We start from the raw sequence: 20,431 nt of genomic DNA, 5'->3' as shown, positions 1-20,431 counted from the left end.
TGCATTGGAAGACCTCATCTTCACAGAGAGCCAAAAAAGCAAAAATGAGCAAGTCAAAATTTAAAGCAATGACGGTTTCTTTCGACATTCGTGGGATTGTGTACCGTCACTGGGTTCCTGAAGGTCAAACAATTAATCAACATTACTATCTTGAGGTACTTAATAAACTACGTGTAAGAGTAAGAAAAAACGACCCGAAATGTGGAAGGACATATCATGGATTTTGTACCAAGACAATGCGCCAGCTCATTCCGCGTTATCTGTCAAGCGGTTCCTGACCAAGTACAGCATCCCAGTGTTAGAACATCCACCTTACTCGCCAGACCTAGCACCATGCGACTTTTATCTTTTCCCTAAGGTGAAATCTGCATTGAAAGGTACGAGATTTGAATCCGTAGAAGCTGTTCAAGAAAAAGCGGCAAGACTCCTGAAAGAGTTGACAGAAGATGACTTTCAGCATTGTTTCCAACAATGGAAAATTCGCATGGAGCGTTGCAGGGATAGAGAAGGGGTGTATATTGAAGGTGATAATAAGTAATTATGTTTAAAATGAAAATAAATTTTTTTACAATATCAGTCCCGTTATTTAATAGCCATACCTCGTACAATGATAGTATCAGCACAGATGAAATGATCTTACGTACCCAGTGAATTAGTTAAACAATGACAGAATGTAGAAGATTATTGAAGATTTTCTAGGAATGGCCTGAAAGAAAGGTGGTCAAGCTGACTTATTTCATGGCAAACTTAGCTAAACTTAAGTACTAAAATAAAAATAAAAAAAAAAAACAGTAGCAGTCGTGGGACTGCCGATAGAAGTGAAAACGGAACTATTAAGTTGAGAGTAATTAACAATACGTTATAGTAGCAGTACATCTGTAATTGTAAATGTGACGCGTTTTTTTTAATTTTCCAATTTTAAAATCCACGAAAAAATATTATCAAATAACTAGAAATCTATTTTACCACGCTAGTAAGATAAATCTTATACCGTAATAATACTCATTTCATGATGAAGAGGTTAAATATTAAAAACATAATTAAAAATGAATAATGCTAAATTTTTAAATACAAATATTCGTACAAATATTAAAAATGTTTAAAAATATATTCGTTGTTTTCATTATTCATTTATCTGTATAAAAATATGTTGTAATTGCTCAATATTAATAGTTAGTTAAACATAGAACACAAGTGAGTAAACACCGAGTGAACAACAGTGAGTTGAACACCGTTGTAAATAATAGTTATTGCTACGGATAAAGTATATCAATAACAATAAACAATAAGCAATAACAATTAAACCCACAATATTTTTAAAACTAATAAATTAGTTAAATTAACTTGGTTCTTTCGTAAAGGTATTTTTATTGCACAATAAACTAATTTATTGAGTTAATACGGCATCAGTGAGCCAATGCGCCAACTACAGTTCCGGCAGAAACGTTCACTCATCACTTCATACGCTACTACAGGCTAAACTAAACTTCCAATAAAAAAATGATAAATTACAAAAAAAATATTCATCTATTTTCACACAACTTTCTCGCTGACAAATTTTGTGTGACCAAAAAATTAAAAAATCATCGCTTACTACTTTTTTCTTGTCATTGTAAACGCTATGTAAAATGTAAACAATAATCAAAATTATTTCGAAATTTTTTAAATATTTAAAAATGTAACCAATAGATTGCCAATATTAAGAGCTTTAATTTGACGCATCTTACAGAATTGTACGACATTGGCTTCACTTTTAAATTGCGAGAGGAAGCCGTAAAGGTCACTGATTTTCGCAGTCTGTTTTCATACTCCGCCGGGACAGTTTTAAACACAGCGAGACTGACTTTTTCATGCAGGTTAGTAGTCCGCGGCCAAGTCTACGGTTAAAAAACACAGCGAGACTGACTTTTTCATGTAGGTTAGTATGTCATGAGGCCAGGTAACATTGCTCTCCTCAACGCTTCCCTTTCCAAAGAAAATTGGGATTTCTTAAATCTACCACAGTCAGTAGAGCAGCACTTTAAATTGTTCTCCAAAAATTTTAATTATCATCTAAATTTATGCTGTCCTACTAAAACAATCAAAATTTGCCCGAGAAAGGCAAACAACAAATGGATCACAAAAGGAATATTGGTATCGAGAGAAAAACTTAAATTTTTCTCCGAAATTCAAAAAACTACTTCAAACGAAGATTTCAAAATTTTTTTTTCGGAATTACAAAAGAATTTACAAAAAAGTGATCCAAGCTGCGAAAGCATATGATGTCTCTAAATCAATCATCTCGTCAAAAAATGTTTCTAAAAACTGTTTGGGGCATCATAAACAATAAAAATGAATCACAGACCCAAATAAAAATCAAAATAGGGGATAGGCTTGTAGAGGATGCGACTGAGGCTGCGAACGAGTTTAACAGATTTTTCGCGTCTGTTGCTGGTGAGCAAGGTCCTTGTCCATCTCCTCCGCAAGTAAACCCCACGCGAAGACAGAGCCCAGTGTCATCATTGGCTTTGGGTCCTGTAGTTGAGGATGAGCTCGAAAGAATTATTCAACAGCTCCCGGCAAAAAAATCAAACGATATTAATTTAATGTCTGTGTGGCTCATTAAAAGATGCTCAAAGCATATTGTGAGTCCATTATCCCAATTAGTCAATTATTCTTTTCAACAAGGAGTTTTTCCCTCGCTCCTTAAAATCGCGAAAGTAACTCCAATTTTTAAAAAAGATGATCCCAGCTCAACCAATAATTATAGGCCTGTCTCAATTTTGCCCGCATTGAGCAAAATTTTTGAAAAACTCTTTTTAACTAGAATGCTTCAGTTTCTCTAAACAACCATAACCTGCTTTCTGAACACCAATTTGGTTTCAGGAAGGGGAAATCGACTACAGACGCCGTTGTGAGTCTTGTCGAAATGGTTGTAGAGGGGTTAGAAAGTCGAGACTCCACATTAAGTGTGTTTCTCGACTTATCTAAGGCATTTGACTGTGTTGACCACTCGAAATTGCTTGACAAACTTGAATCTCATGGCATCAGAGGCATGATGGATTAGCTCATTTTTAGGCCACAGAACACAAATCGTCCAAATCTCAAACAAATTCTCTGAACCGATTCAGCTGAGCTATGGTGTCCCTCAGGGATCAATACTCAGTCCGATTCTTTTCCTCATCTATGTCAATGACATGGAGTCATCACTACTGCATGGAAAACTTGTGCAGTACGCTGATGACACGACACTTTGTTTCACCAACAAATCAAAAACTATTCTGGAACAGCAAATTTTTCTTGACACCAACAATTGTGTCCAACACTTTAACAGCCTCAACCTCAAAGCAAATTCTTCAAAATCAAATTTCTTGACTTTCGCGTTGCGATCAGGAAACTCCAATGACGGGCCAGCCGTTTTATTGGATGACTTTTTCCTGGAGGAAGTCGACTGTTCAAAATTCCTCTGAATATTCCTGGATCGGGGATTGACTTGGAATTATCACATTGATCATGTTTGCTCAAAACTGGCCTCGGGCATCTATGTATTGAGGTCTTTAGCCAAATACTGCCCCAGTCAGGTACTGATGACGGCTTATTATGGCTTGATCTACCCCCACCTCACCTACGGTTTGGTGCTGGTGCTGTGGGGAGCCAGCGCAAACTATCATTTTTTCAGGGCATTCAAATTGCAGAAGCAAGCGATTCGCATAATCGCACAGCTAAGGTTCAGAGAAACATGCAAGGAAGCTTTTAAAAAACTGCAACTGTTGACTCTGCCGTGTCTCTACATCCTAGAGACAATCTTTTTTTGTATGTCTAAATGTGCCATGACACGTGGCCGAGACATACATTCGTATGGGACAAGAGGCAGAGATACCTACCGAACTGGAAGTCACAGGACGGGGGTTTACGAACACTTGCCTTCGCAGGCAGGAGTTCGTTTTCTCAACAAGTTGCCAAATTCAATCAAAAACGCCCCAACGCCCAAGGCATTAAAAGCTCGTTTAAAACGCTTTTTAGCATCTCAAGCATTTTATAGTGCTGACGAGTTTATGGCATTCGACTGGGTGACCGCACAATTGGAACACTGACAACCAGCGTTGGAAAATGGGAAAATTAGCAAGAGTGAATGTGGGGCGACTGAATTTCTGTATGTTTGACTGGTCTCAATGTGGAGTGATTGGTCCAAATTATAGAAAAATGACTATTGCTATACATTTTTGTAATGTTCTGGCAAAATAAAAATGATTTGATTTGATTTGATTTGATTAGTATCATTAGCATGTCGGTGACGCGAACTGAGGATTTTACCCTCTACCAAAACGCTCAACGCGCCTAAAGAAGTTTTCACTTCAATAATGCATTTTGGTTGAAAATTTTTTTTTTAATTATTTGATTTACTGTCTGCAAAAGATTTCAAAGATATAAGAATTCAATTTAAAATTTTGAATTATTACTTTTCTTCAAAAACATGAAATGATTAGATTTTGATTTGTAGGTGAATATAAAAAATTGGGAAAATATGGTAATAGATCCTATTGATTGTTAAAGGTTTTATGATTGTTTAAAAACTTATTGGCTTTATGTAACTATGTAGAGAAGCAAAACCTACTTTATTTCAGTTGCGAAATGTGATATATGACCACGTATGTGACAACTTGAATGTCCATCTCTTTTCACCAACAGTATCCATAAAACACAATGATACTGTTAGTAATACTTTATGATAGAAAACCCTTCCTATATTTTGACACAATTTATTATTTATTTATGAAAAATCATGTTCAGAAGCAAACAATAATCATTCATACATTCTACAATATTGATTATTTAGCCTTCATAGTACAAGAGAACTGGATAATATGCAGATGAGAGAAGAGGAAACGATTATTCAAAAGTGTATGTAAATCAACAAAATCAGTAGTTTTCTTTATTTTTAACATTTACATATTAATTTCATTTATGTATATAAAACTGACTGGGGTAGAGAAATTCAAAACAATACACATAATGCTTTCAACAATGTCTTGTACCCTAAAGAATAATGAGCAGCTGATATTAAAAACAAAATCCAACAATGCGAAACATGTTAACAGTAACAATAACGCAGCTGTACATCTTAACCTATGTTACTTTGTTCATTATCAATACAATGAGTTACTATGCTAAAATACTTTATGCTGAATACTTTAGGATCTTTTACTTTGTAAATCTTTTTTATACATGATGAATAACAATAAATTACTGAAGTACAATCTCTAAACAAGTTATTATACTCTCTGAAAAGCTGCCTTTAAAAACAAAAAACACTTTTTACAAAGTAAACTTAACTATTGATAGCCTTTTTAGATGAAAAATATTGTGTTAACAGTCTTTACATGAATATACAAAAAAATGAGCAAAGTAAACACTTTGGCACTGTATTCTTCCACTACAAATCAAGCAAAAACAATAAAATTACTAATCTTAAAATATTAAAACAGTTAAAAAATTTGATTGAGATTGTTTTACCATGCATTCTTATACATAATTAGTAACAATAAAATTATTTTTTTAAAGTGAAATAAATGAATAAAAATGATTAAAATGTTCAAACACTGACTCATAAAATGGCACTTGGTTTGTACATGAGTCATATACTGTACAAGTTCAACAATATTTACAGTTAATATTTAAAACTTGAAAATTAATTTTTCATTAATTACAAACAATTTTAGAAAATCTTTGATAACAGTTTTTATACTCATAACACATGAAACATATAATTCAAGAGTAAGCATTTTCTCCAATGTGATTAGTTTTGGATTCCAGTAAAAAATAATGATTCACACAAACATAAAACAAAAATCATAATATTAATGGTGTATTTAACATGGAAAACTGAGTATTCCTATGAATAATGAATGACCAATTTTATTTATACTGAACATACATGGTACAATAATGGCAAACGGAATCTAACCGGAATACTAGGAATATAAAATTAACAATAGAAGAGAAAGATCGACAAGGTTAGACTATTCTAAAATACAACCATAAACTCAAATATACAAATTAATTTTATGAGTTTAACTAAAATTTTAGCCCACAACCTTTGATGATTAAAAATAGGGACGGATTGAAAGAAATTTAAACACAAATTAATATGTAAGTATTATTTTTATATATGTATTATTGCAATTAAGAAAGTAAGACTTGTACTTGAAATCTGATAAACTTTTCAAAACAATCTACAATGTTAGATTAGAAAAACATATGGTAAAAATGAGATAAAACACACAGATAATAAAAGAGATAAATAAATTACAAATACATATTAAACCATAAATAAAAAATGCTTATCCATTAAATAAGTAATACAAAGGTATATAGAGTTGAGGCCACTAAACAATCCTGCATAATATCGGAACAATCGTAAACAGAGTGGACCCCTCCTGCCCTAGTGCACACAACTACTTCCTTACAGCTTATAAATATATACTTAATACTTTAAGCTTTACTTTAATTTCTAGCTAGGTGATACTGTAATAAAATAGTTTTGCTAGTTATAATTACGATATACTGTTATCGAGCCTTAAAATGATAATTGACAATGATAAATGACAAGAAACACACACTGTTCCCTGATGCAAACCTGGACACGTGAATCAGGTGGAGTGTGTAGTATCAGCTACTGCGCGCTTTCCATACAAAATTTATATTTATTAATTATTGTCCCTGGGCTAACAATGTGACCTTTTAACGATGCTAACGGTCCCTATCAGTTGTTATTCTTTATAACGATAACTACTTCAGAAGAACACAAAAGATGAATACTATCAAGAAAAGACTAGACACACCACACATCTCTCACTGCTTTACAGTAGATTTATCTTTACTCGATCATTAAGCTTGATTTGGTCAACAAAACTAAGGCCAACAAATAGATTTCATACATTTTTCCAAAACATTTGTGAGTGAGATAAAATATGTAAAAAGTTTTTTTTCTGAATTTGAGTAAATTAAAAAATGTATGAATAGAGAATTAAAGTAGGTTGAAACCGCTGAACCAAGCTAACTCTACTCCATTACCCTCCTACCTTTCGCAACACATATCTGATTAATAATTGGTATAAGACGTGTCCAGAGGCTGTAGGCACTTTCAGTAGAAATGCAGATAATGCAGGCCGCTCGAGCGTGATAGCACGTTACAAGGGCCTGGTGAAATTGGCAGGGAACATCCCTTTCTCTCCTGACGACTCTTTCACACCCATCAACCAGCCCTCCTCCTGTAAAATTCTTTTATTTAGTCATTGGCATTGCCGTACACATGTAGCTAACACGTTCTTTAGTGTCACAAGTTATGTGTGGGGTACATCCTTAAATGCACATATGTCACAGCAGTAAGGTTATAGGTTAACTTTTTTGGAAGTTTTGTTTTTTATTTGTGTGATTTTAAGTTTATGAAAAAACATTATTTATATAGTGTAAGTATCTATGTTGTATTTACTATATATCTTCATTCACAGACAGTATATGGTAATTACATTTTGCTAATATCATTCCAAACATATGGATCGCTATATATGACTAACAGATGGATGATGCACTAAAATGTCTTCAAGATTGATTTCTTTGTTGTTAAGTAACAAACCAGTCACAATTTAATAACTATTTAAAAAATCCTAGGCAGACTGTTTACATAATATAGGCGTACAAACTAAATTACTATAGAATAAATATAATTACTTTGAAAGTGTATATTACTTTAAAATTCATAGGGATTAATACACAAAAAGAAACATAACAAATTAAAAACGTACAAATAGTCAACAATAAAGCATTATAAATAACATTACATTTATCCAGCACACCCAGCAAATAATGTCAACATATAATGCTATGATCTAGACACATTTATGAGTCCTTTCTGCCTAAACATATTGCACAACAATTAATGTCTTTTTATAAACTTGATACAAAGTTTTTTTAGTGACATCATTTACAAAAGTAAAACTATTTTATTCAGGCTAGCCATGGATGTGTTAATATACTGAGGGGATTCTGCCAAACATATTAAATCTAATTCGATTTCATTTACAAAAGTAAAACTATTTTATTCAGGCTAGCCATGGATGTGTTAATATACTGAGGGGATTCTGCCAAACATATTAAATCTAATTCGATTTCATTTACAAAAGTAAAAACTATTTTATTCAGGCTAGCCATGGATGTGTTAATATACTGAGGGGATTCTGCCAAACATATTAAATCTAATTCGATTTCATTTACAAAAGTAAAACTATTTTATTCAGGCTAGCCATGGATGTGTTAATATACTGAGGGGATTCTGCCAAACATATTAAATCTAATTCGATTTCATTTACAATCTTCAGTTAAAGAAAATTAGTATTACATTTTTCCTAAAAACAATAACACATTTTATAGGGTTGCTATCACAGTCAGGAATAGAAAATATTAATATTCCTGAGATGAATAATATAGACGACAAACTCCACCTGTTCTCACAAACACTGTTTCTGTCTTTTGAAACAAAAAGATTTTCCTTTGCTGTTTATCAAACAAAATAAAAAATCAGGTATTCTCTCTTGGATGACTCTTGGCGTAAAGAACCTCTAGTAACAGGAAGAGTTTCTGTTTGGGGCTCTAAATGTCCACATCCTATAACACACTATATGCTTAGAAATAGAAAAATACATTAAACCAAATTAAAATATAAATACAAATAAAAATAAATATTTTTTACAGTACAAGAGATAAGTATGATTTTATTGTTCAAACTTGATCAATGAACTTTTTAAATTAACACTTCTCAAACTAAAGAAAGGAATGCCAACCTGTTCATCAGGGTCATCGTACTCAATGACTCGTATGATTTCCCCGACTTCAAAGCTCAGTTCGTCATTGTCCTCCCGATTATACTTGTAAGTGGCTTTCACTCGATAGAGAACTCCTGGTGGCAAATTGTCCGTGGTTGCTCCTACAACAAATCAGTACAGATGTCAAATACCTTACTTCAATTGTAGTTGACAAACTCAAATATATAAAGGTATATCATGAATTTATCTAAATTTCCTTGGACCATATTTTAAAGATCTTAAAATAAATCTTTTTACTTTTAATGTGAATCTATAAAGACTTCTTTAAAAGTAACAAAGGTCCCAAATAACAGCTTTTTATTACTAAAAACAGTACATTACTGGACCTTTATAATATTATGTATCAGTGATTGGTGCAACTGATGTTAGACTGTGACTGCGTGACAAGGTTCAGGGTCTGTTAGGACTGGTTCGGTGTATCCTCAATGGAGTGGTGGGAAGGGGTCTGCGGGCACGCATTGTGACATGTGATTCTTTATGTTGTCATCCCGCCAGCAAGGAGCTGACTGTTCAACAACGCTGCGCTGTGAAGTTTTGCTTTAAACTTGGAAATCCGCGTCCGAGACCCTTGAACTCATTAAACGCGAGGAGTATAAACTGTCACGGGAGGAAATTTTGCCAGGAATTATGGACTGTGTCCAGGTAGACAAAGACTTTCTCATCAACGTTATTACCGGCGATGAATCGTGGGTGTTACAGTATGACCCGGAAACAAAATGAAAAATTCAGAAAGGTTCACTCAGCTGTCTCCGCATCTGAAAAAGCTCGGATGTTAAAAATCAAAATCATGCTGATTGTTTTTCGACCGACTCGGCATTGTTCACAAGTTCGTGCTGACACGCGTGCGACTAGCCACTGTGGAGAAATGGAAACTTCACCATGACAAATGCGAGTGCCACAGTGCGATTGTTGTGTGGCAGCTGCTGGTGAAATTCAGTGCGGCAACATTGACTCACTGCCCAGACCTGGCTCCCACCAGGCGACGTGCAGAACTAAGTGTGTCGATGCAGGAGGAATGTATTTTGAAGATTATTAAGAAATTCTAACGATACTTGTAACAAATTTTTATTTTTGGAACCAGTCTTGATATTTATTGAACAGACCCTGTATTACTTGACCTTATATGAAAAATCACAAAATTGGAATTTATTCATTGCATTGTATACCTAAAATAGAAATGGCATCAAATGCAGGGTAAAAATAATAACTAGTTAAGAATGTAAAAAAATTAAATTAACCACCACTAAACTAAATTAATAGAATTCAAAATATTTCTTAACCAAATGTATAGTCTATCTACAATGTTGTTGCTAAAAGAGAGTTAAATGTATTCCAATTATATTCATTTGGAAGGTGATTAATAAACATCCTTCCTATATAAGAGATCTTTTTCTCATAAAACTTGAGCCTATAATTAAAAATTGCAATGATTTGCCTATGTCATGTGTTACAACAGTAGCAATCTTAACAAACTATTGTATACTATTGTATCAATAGAGTATACAATATTTTATTAAGATTCAATAGATTGATAAACAGTCCTGTAAACAGTTGCTATGTTTAAATGTTTGAAATGTACATAAATTGACGGATTCTAGTGGAAAAATAGTATGTTTTGTTACATTCGAATTGTATCCAAGTACAGAATATATAACGCTCATACAAAACCTGAAATTAATTAAATAATAAAACTAACAAGGGTTATAGTTAACCAAAATATTTTGCATACAATTAAAACTATTAAAGCAAGAAATCTGATTGGTTCTCCTTTATCAGATTTATTAACAACTAATTTTACAGTAAAATAATATATTGCTATAGAGACTTACGTTAATATAAGTATAATTGGCGTTTTCTTGAATATATATGCAAGATCATATTCTGTGCTCATTTGAAGGAAATGAAGATGGGATTAATGAGTTCCTAACATTTTCCAATGCCTTAACCCTTTGACGCCAGTGTCCACCAGCACCCGAGACACCAGTACTACCCAGAACTGTCGAGGCCTATTTGTACACTTTTACATTAGTTTTCAGGTAAACTGGGTGATTTCTTTTTGTTTTGCAGCTTTTCAGATTGGTTATCAATTAGCGGAATTTAAAGTTGCATTATGTATATAATTTATCTAGTAATTAGTATGAAAAATTAAATTTAAATATAATAATCACTTAAGACAAAAGATGTGTTAAAAATTATTCTTATCCGTTGCAAATATTTTTAATTGGTAAGTAAATAATATCTAATATTCATTATGAAATCACAGAACATTTTTTTTAAATATATTGACAAGAAATTCTTATAAGCGTGAAGTATAAAAGGAGAGTAAAATAACTAAACCCAAACAGCTGTGTCAAGGCCATTAGTGATGCCAACTTTAAAATTGATAATGGTAGTCCTTATTTACTTCAACACAAAACCAAACCAATCAAAATAAACTTTAAAAGCTTGTAACTAAAGAGTTAAAAATAACATTTTCCTTGAACGACTAATCAATCAGAAGTTGGCTTCCAAAGGTTAAATAGTACCGTACATTTAGAAAAATAAATTCAAGAACAAATACTCAAATCACCAATGGATACACAAAATGGCAGCATTTTATTCTGTGGCAAATGGATTTTTAAAAATAACTATGAATAAAATTGATTTTGAAAATTAAAAAAAATTATAAATAGTGCACAATAAAAAAGGATAGAGAGAGAGAGAGAAAACTTTATTTTACAATTATCAAAATTGAAAATGGTGTCATACAATACAAATTGGGTAGTTTAATACAGATATTTCATGGAAAGTTGTTTGGCCAGTCCATATACTCTGCTATACTGTAAAAAGGTCTTTGAAGAAGCCAATCCTGAAGATGTGCTCTGAAACTCCTTGATTCAGTTGTCTTGATTTCAGCAGGCAGTCTATTGTAAAATTTAGCACCAGCGTATGTAGGCTTCTTTTCAAATCTTCCAGTCCTGTGAGCAAGGAGATTGAAGTCATTTGCATGCCTAGTACCATAAGAATGGAAGTGTCCATTCCGTACAAGGCCTTTTGAATTAGCTAGGCAGATAGTTTCCAATAGATAAATGCCCACTACAGTTAATATGTTACCCTTGAAAGTGTCTCTGCAGCTTTCCCTTTTTTCTAGACCATGCAGCAACCTCACAGCCTGCTTCTGCATTATCAGCACTCGCTCAAGGTGGTTGTGTGATGAGGCTCCCCAAAGCACGATGCCATACCTCAAGTGTCCCTCAAAGAGTGCATGATAGCTAGTCTTGGCTGCCTGAGGTGAGGCTATAGTCAACATCCGTCTCAAGACAAAAAGTGAGCTGCTCAGCTTGCTGCATAATTGGTCAATATGATTTGCCCAGGAAATATGGTTGTCCAGTATGACTCCTAGATGCTTAGTTGACTTAGCACATTGTAAATTAGGAATATAACTAAAAAAACAACTTGAAATTTGAGGAAAAGTAAATGAAAATTATGTTACTGTGAATCAGCGGTCTTCTTTAATGTTCTCATCTATTTTAGAGACAATTTCATCGGTCACAATACACATTTTGCTATTGTAAAACAAGGAGCGATAGTAACCTCTCACTAGCACGGCTGGGTAGCCACTGAACGGAGAAATACCCTGACATCAATGGCTAGTCCCGCCGCTAGTGGCTGTAGAGCGAACAAGCGTGACGTGGCATTCCGTAACGCGAAAAGAAAGTTCTTCCTCATGCAAATTACACATTTATAGCCCGCCAAAAGAAGTAATTACTTCAATAATAAGTGATTAATTCAATAATAATAGAACACTTTAGTAGATATTACAAATATTATAGGTCATACATGAATGGATTGTGAATATGAAAGACAATAGTTAATGATCCATAAACAACAGAGACTTACATAAACTTGTATTCTTTCATTTATCAAATTAACATAAAATATTTTAATGTAGACAATGTAAATGATCAGTGATTAGTAACATTTTAAATCTCTCTAAAAAATGATCGAATATCAATAGGCATGGCTCGATCTACCTTTACATTTTAATCTCTTTCAAAAATGACACCTACCCTCGCAAAACTGCCATTTTGGGGTATGTTTGGGTGTTAAAAAATTATTTTCCCGAATTCTCTGGTGTTGTAATATGGAGATTTTTGGTAAAACGAAGAAGGAAGGTTTCTCGGCTCAGTTACTATACATCGCAGACTGGAGGTTTACCTCACCATGTATAACTATGTTCTATGTTCTTTATGTTCTGTTCTCATGTAGAACTATGAGACTTTTAGAAAAGTTGACAAAACCCATGACACAAAGCATTAATGCTACTGAGTTCGGAAACCAAATTTCTTCTTTAAAACAAAGGTTCCTTATGCTCACATATTGCTGACTTTACAATTTTACAATCTAAGTGAATGACTCACCTGGTGGTATATCATAGAGCTGCTCCACCTGCTGCTTGTTATTGTTGGTTTCCACAGCAACAGTACTAACGGTGGTGGAGGGAGGGTTGTCGGCCTCAGTGATGGTGGTGGTGATGGTAGTAGTGGTAGTTGTGGAAGGGAGAGCATTGCCGTTGACCACAGGAGGGGGAGGGGAGGGAGAGCCATTAGCTGTTGGAGAGGAAGGAGGGGACACCGGCCGCGGAAGAGGGAACGTGGGGGACTCCTCTTCCTCTGTAGGCACAAACCACACTTACAAGGGGTTAGTAAACAGCACACAACAACACACAATCAGGTAAAAGCCCTCTCCAACCTTACTGAAACTCATTTCTTATGTTTAATGTTTGGTAACACTACTCTAACTCGTATGTTTATGTTTTGCTAAAGTATCATCCATATTAGGTACTCTCCCAATCTCACTCACTCACTCACTCTCTCTCTCTCTCTCTCTCTCTCTCTCTCTCTATATATATATATATATATATATATATATATATATATATATATATATATATATATACCGGGTGTCCCACGAAGAGGTTTAAACATTCGATTTTATATTACTTGCCTATTTATTTTTACTGCACATTTTCAAACTGTACACAATTATTAAATAGGTTTTTAAAATATTCTATGAAAATTTCAGCTCTCTGGCAATTGTTGAAACAAAATGGTGGCATTTTGAAAACTATACTTTAAAAACAGTATTTTTGGATTTGCACAAATATTTATTGTCATATTCTGGAGAAATAAAGCATTTCAATGAGAAAATCAGAACATAGCCTATTAAACAACCTACAATAACGGTCCACAATTATTCGAACTGTAATCCATCCACAGCGACACAACGATAACAGCGCGAAACAAATGAAACGTAAGCTCTTACAAAGAAATTCTGCGGTATCCGGAGAAGTTCCTCTTCAATAGATTGTCAAAATATCTCATCATTATTTAAGCTATGAGAATAAACTTGTTCCTTTAAGTAATCTCACCACACACAGTTAAATCTGGGGATGGGGGTGGCCAATCTAAAAAATCACTTCCACGAATAACGCAACGGCCATGAATGTTGTCATTTAGTAATCACTTGACAGGATTTTCGAAACGAGGAGGAGCACCATCTTGTTAGAAGATTGCTTGATCCATTTCTGGAACCTTAAAATGAGGCAAGACTTGTTCATTTTAAACCTGTTCATACCTATTCCCAGTCATTGGACTGTCTGAAATGTCGTAAGATAGCACCCCATTACAACTGACAGCTGCCCAAACAGTAATTCCTTTTGATTTCAGTAGTCTGTTGAAGAATGTGTGGATTACCGGTGATGTAATAGTTACAATTATGCCTATTTACAGCACCATTGCGGTAGAAAGTGGACTCATCTCAAAAAAAAATTTGAGTATGCCAATTAGGATCTAGCTCATGAAACTCAATGATACAAGAACAAAATTCCACTCTCCTGCCCACATCACCTTCAAGAAGGTTATGGACTAGGTGGCTTTTGTAAAATTTAATTTTGCTTTTCTTAATTATGTTTTGTACTGAAGACTTTGGAACACCAGTTTCAAGTTCAACCTTCCTTAGTGATTTCGGTTTACCTCCGGGGTTGATTTCCACTCTCCAGAGCAGAGCATTCATGCACATACTAGTACATTCTCTTTCCTCATTTGATCCTCTATAGTACTTTTTTATGACACTTCCAGTTTCTAACAAAAGAATTTTCCATTTAGTTATTGTTGGATTGCTAGGTGGTTCAACGCCTGGGTAGCCAACCTGAAATTGTCTAATTGCTTCTGTAAAGTTGACAAAAGCAGTAGCCCACGCACAACACTTCACTTTTAGTTCAACATTAAAAACCATTTCTCAAACTTCAATATCAGTAAAACTGTAATGGAGGAAGTTAGGTTATGTTTCTATAGCAGAAGCAATATTCTTTAATCAGACAGCTGTTTTCAACAATGAGTGTTATTAAACAGCTGTTCTTTAAAAGTGCAATGCAGTAATCAAATCAGGTAATTCAAGAAGTGAATTTTTATAGGAAGCAAAATGGTAAAATTTTCAATAGGTCACCATTTTGATTTTAAAATTTTAGGGAGCTTTGATTTTCACAGAATATTTTTAAACCCTACTTCATTAATTGTGTAGAGTTTGAAAATGTTCGGTGCATAAATAGGCAAGTAATATAAAATCAAACGTTTAAACCTCTTCGTGGGACACCCGGTATATATATGTGTATATGTAAAATATATATATATATATATATATATATATATATGAGAGACTTGAAATATGCAAGGTACATTCTAAATTCTTTTAAATGTAGTACTTAATTCCAGCCAATGACATATATAGAAGATCAATTTAGGGTGGACAGAATACTGCCCCCACAAAAACAGAAGCTTAGAGATCCTCCCTTGGGAAAGCAAAAGTTGTAGACATTATAATGTAATAAAACACATTTACCAAGAAGTATATATGTCTGAAACTTTTAATATTAATATTTCGCATTTACTTACAAAAGTAGGTTATGAACTACATTCTTCAAATCGAATGGTCAATGAGTACTAAGAACTATTATGTTATGGAATCTGGGTGAGAATAAAAATGCAATAGACTTGGCAACCACAGACCAGCAATTTCTTTTATTTAATAAAGATTTTATCGTCTACGCCAATTAAAGTTATATATTTTGTATGCACAAAATTTAAATTGCAAGTATCTAAACTACGATTAATTACAATTATATAAAAAGTTATGGACGAAGAAATCTGAGAAATTCCTTTCTAAACATACATTAAAAAAGCAACTCCAAAAGAAAAATTAAGTACTGTTTTGTAAAACTGCTGCTACAGCTCTATGACCGGTGTCCTGCCCTTGCATACTACCTACCTTCATTTTTTAGCAAGCCACAGATGCAATTGCAGCAAAACTTTTTTCACCTGTAAATGTATATTTCAAATGCCCCCATCAATTGAGAATCCCGACGACTGTGAAATACGTGCTGTTATTTGTGTTCTTTATGCAAAAGGCGTGAAAGCAATTGAAATTCACTGACAGAATTGTGAAGTGTATGGATAAACATAATGAGTGATGGAATGGTATTCAAATGGTTAAGAATGGCAAAAAAATGTTCATGATACGACCCTCAATGATCACCTACAGATAGGTGCAAAAAATTAATGATAAATAGACATTTCACAGTTTCTTCGTTCAGAAAATAACATAAACTTGTTAAATATTTAATAGTACTTAATTAATTGCCTGAACATGTAAAATATAATACTGAACTAACAGCAACCAATGTTAAAGTTTGACTGTCCATCTGTCTATAAACACTCTAGCAACCACATTTTTGCCAAATTTATTCCAAATTTGGTATAACATTTCCATTTGATTGTTATACAAGGTCTTGAGGGAAGCTCAGACAGCCGTGATCAGAACATCATCTTCAGGAGTAATACCTCTGTTAACACCTGATACCAGCCCTAGGTACCATCTACTATTGGATAATCCTGACGATGAAACGTCCAGCAGCTGATAATCTCCCAGAGAAGCTCAGACAGCCGTGATCAGAACATCATCTTCAGGAGTAATACCTCTGTTAACACCTGATACCAGCCCTAGGTACCATCTACTATTGGATAATCCTGACGATGAAACGTCCAGCAGCTGATAATCTCCCAGAGAAGCTCAGACAGCCGTGATCAGACCATCATCTTCAGGAGTAATACCTCTGTTAACACCTGATACCACTATCCAAACTACTATTGGATATTCCTGACGATGAAACGTCAGTATCTCTCTATGGATCTGTTTAACCATTATAGAGGTCGGCTTTCAAATTAGCTGAGTGCAAAATACAGTGCTACAAAGTTGTAAATGATACAGTGCTGGATATGCCGAATAGTGTATACTGTATTAAAAATGAGTTCAATTAAAGTTATAGAATTTTAGGCAGTCGAGATATCAAAGTACTACCAGTTTAGAAAGATGTTTTAGAAATCAGCTAAATAGTAATAGTTTGTCTAGTTTAGGTTTGAATATAGAGGTTTTTAATCTTAAAGCATAGTCTGATAATGTTTCTCGCATGGCAGGAGCTAATGACTACTACTCAAATTTTATAATAATAAATAAAAATTAAATTATTCTAAGAAATAACAGTAAAACAATATCTTGATTATGCGCCAAAACATACAGTACCTCTCATCTTGTTTAGATCAGTTTTCAATCAACTTAGAAGAAATTAGACCTGGTATTTTGGTATTGTATGAGCATAAAATGAGGGATGCTGATATAATGTACCTGGATATTGAGAATTACACAATAATGTCATCATTGTATCGTTTAACTACGTCAGAGGAGGGAGTAATGATCTTAGCTCAAACATATATTAAAAATAAAGCTGTCTTAATTCCTGTTATGCTGGAGCTATTGTTGGAGAAAGAATTTGAATGCTATGAAGCATCAGTCACTGTTTTATGAACAATATCTTTTAGTTGATTTATGTTTTGGATTATATATAAAAAAAGTTAGTGTCATCTGCATATAAAGTTGTTAAGGTATTTAATGAATATGTCTTATCAATTGATGTTAAAAACCACTGCCAAAGAAAATAATACTTATCAACCATTGCATTTCACTGGGCAACAACTAATATTTACTTCAATTTTACCTGAGACGTAAAAGTCATAATTAGATCCCTCAAGACCAAGCCGTCCAGTAGAGTAGATGAATAGGCTACTCATCAAAAATGGTGAAACACTGCATCAATGAACTTACAATACCACTAGTTGTCATTATTAACCTATCATTTCAACACATGGACATTTCCCTTCAGCACTGAAATTAAGTAAAGTCTATTCATTACACAAAAAAGGAACAACAACTGAGGCAAAAAGTTAGAGACCCATCTCGCTAGTTTCCACTTTTAGTAAAATCATTGAAAAAGCAGCCCTAACCAGACTAATGAATCATCTAACTCAATATCAACTTTTAACTGACAACCAACATTTAAAAGTGGTTTAAAAGTTACTTGGAAGGTCGAACACAAGTCATAGAACTGACAGATTACACAAATAGTGTGTCACGTACATTGAGGTCTAATCCACTGCCACTGCCCAGAGGGGTACCTCAAGGGTCTATTCTGGGGCCCGTCTTGTTTATATTACTGACTGATGACTATCCAGGGTATATTCAAGACGAAAATACGGCCACAGTAATGTACGTTGATGACACTAAGCTACTTGTAAAGAACCGTTCCGCAGAGGGCCTACACTAAAATGCAATAACAGCCTTGAAAAAAACAATACAGTACTGTAAAACCAACGACTTGGTAAAAAACCACCAAAAAACAATCCAAGTGAACTTCAGTACCAAAAGAATTGATATCCAAGAAATACCAGATATAACTAAAGAAACCAATGTAAGATTCCTTGGATTAACCCTGGACTACAAGCTATCATGGCATGACCACGTGAACTGTTTGTGCAAATGATTTGCCATAGGACTGTACGTTGTCCGTCAAATGATGCGTATCGCTGACCTATCTGCAGCCAAGGCAGCATGTTTGCCTTTATCGAGTCGCACATAAGATATGATATAGGGATATGGGGAGGAACATAAGCCACCTCCATAAACAGAATCTTAGTCCTGCAGATTGCAAGCCTTAATCTTCGCCAATCATGCAGAGAAGCCTCCATAAATCTAGGCATAATGACAGCAATATCTCTATACCTTCAAGAGGTAATTTTACTTGCTGACTAGTTGAATGCACAAAAAGGCATAGATCATATGCATATGGCTCAAGATTTACTCTTCCTATGCATCGGACCATATTCCTGGAAAATAAATCATCCTATGCTGGCCAGAAGCTGTGGAATCTGCTCCCAAAACAACTTCCAGGCCCTAACTTTTAAAAAAAGAAAACCACATTTCAGCTTGCTATTATAACTCATTTCTCGGTTATTCAAACTTTGAGAAAAGGTTGAAGGTTGAAGGTAGCAAGGGCAAGGGCAAGGGATACAATAAAGACAACCTAAAATGAATGAAAATTCACCAAAACAAAATTCTGTCATATGATTTCAATGTAATCTCTTATGTTGTGGCGTAACCCTATGGGGTAACTAGAATGGAGCTAGAAATGTTTTTGTGTGACAAAGGAAAGTAGTTCAAATTCTTGCTAGTGTTAGTAATGGAGATTCCTGTAAAAATTACTTCATTACTTATAGTATTTTAAATTTACCTTGTGTATTTATTCTGCATGTTTTACTCTGTATTTCAAAGACCACTTTAACAAAATAACTTTAAGTTCTCATATACATAGCCATAATACAAGAAACAAAGAAAAATTTTATTTTAACTTGAAAACCTAAAACTAGCCTAATACATACAGGTATAAGACCTTTAATAAGTTGCTAGTACCATACAGAAATATGCCATATAAGAGAATTAAGACAACTATAGAAAAGTAAAAAAAATAAAGCATACTACTCAGTTAAGGAGTTTGAAGAGGATAATTTAGACAATTTGGTTTGGTCTGTAAGTAGGCCTAATCTAGGCTAGCATAATATTTTTATCATGTTTAATTTTAGTCAAAATTGAATCTGTCAATTCCACTGTAAACTGTGTTTAACAATAATAAACATTCTGAATCACCTTTTCTACGCAATCAGATAACAACTTAGACACATATTTGGTTACATCATAATAAATTATGAAGGTGAGCCAATAGAGCTGACTATGTCTACTGACTAATGTCTGTCTTTATGGTGTCATTTATTTCTGTGTTACATCTGGTTTGTAGGCCATTACCGTCTCATTGCCTTTGTTATATGCCAGCACAATTATTCTAGAATCAAACTTTTTTGATTAATTCGACAGATGGTTTCGATTTACTCAACACAGTAGCGACATCCTGCCTTATCTCTTCAGCTTCCACAGTAGTAAAACCCTTAACTTCAGTTTATATTGAGCGAGATAATTGTATAAGCAATGTTTTGATACGTTGTCAACTGGCGCACTTTAATGTCATGTAACCAATTAAGCATTTATGGCTATTATCTATGAAAGACACTGAAACATTGAATCTTGAACCAGAACTTACCATGAACCCCTCCTAAGATAAATTATGTACATGTATTGATAAGTTGTGAGTT

General features: G+C 33.9%; 1 protein-coding gene across 5 annotated transcripts in view; it reads right to left on the bottom strand.

Moving 5' to 3' along the window:
* Window positions 1-6,943: 6,943 nt before the first annotated feature.
* Window positions 6,944-20,431, bottom strand: part of LOC124369985 (myc box-dependent-interacting protein 1) — a 161,784-nt gene continuing 148,296 nt past the window's right edge. For 3 of the 5 annotated variants that reach the window (XM_046828230.1, XM_046828229.1, XM_046828232.1), the window contains 3 exons: window positions 13,262-13,513; window positions 8,820-8,962; window positions 6,944-7,250 (listed from right to left, as the gene is read on the bottom strand). In XM_046828230.1, coding sequence (XP_046684186.1) covers window positions 7,170-7,250; window positions 8,820-8,962; window positions 13,262-13,513 — 476 coding nt within the window. In that variant the 3' untranslated portion in view covers window positions 6,944-7,169. Of the gene's footprint in view, window positions 7,251-8,819; window positions 8,963-13,261; window positions 13,532-20,431 lie in introns of all 5 variants that reach the window. The other 2 variants (XM_046828231.1, XM_046828233.1) reach the window with 2 other exon arrangements.

Source organism: Homalodisca vitripennis, chromosome X (assembly GCF_021130785.1).
Source record: "Homalodisca vitripennis isolate AUS2020 chromosome X, UT_GWSS_2.1, whole genome shotgun sequence".
NCBI lineage: Eukaryota > Metazoa > Arthropoda > Insecta > Hemiptera > Cicadellidae > Homalodisca > Homalodisca vitripennis.
This window is presented reverse-complemented; position numbering and strand designations above follow the sequence as displayed.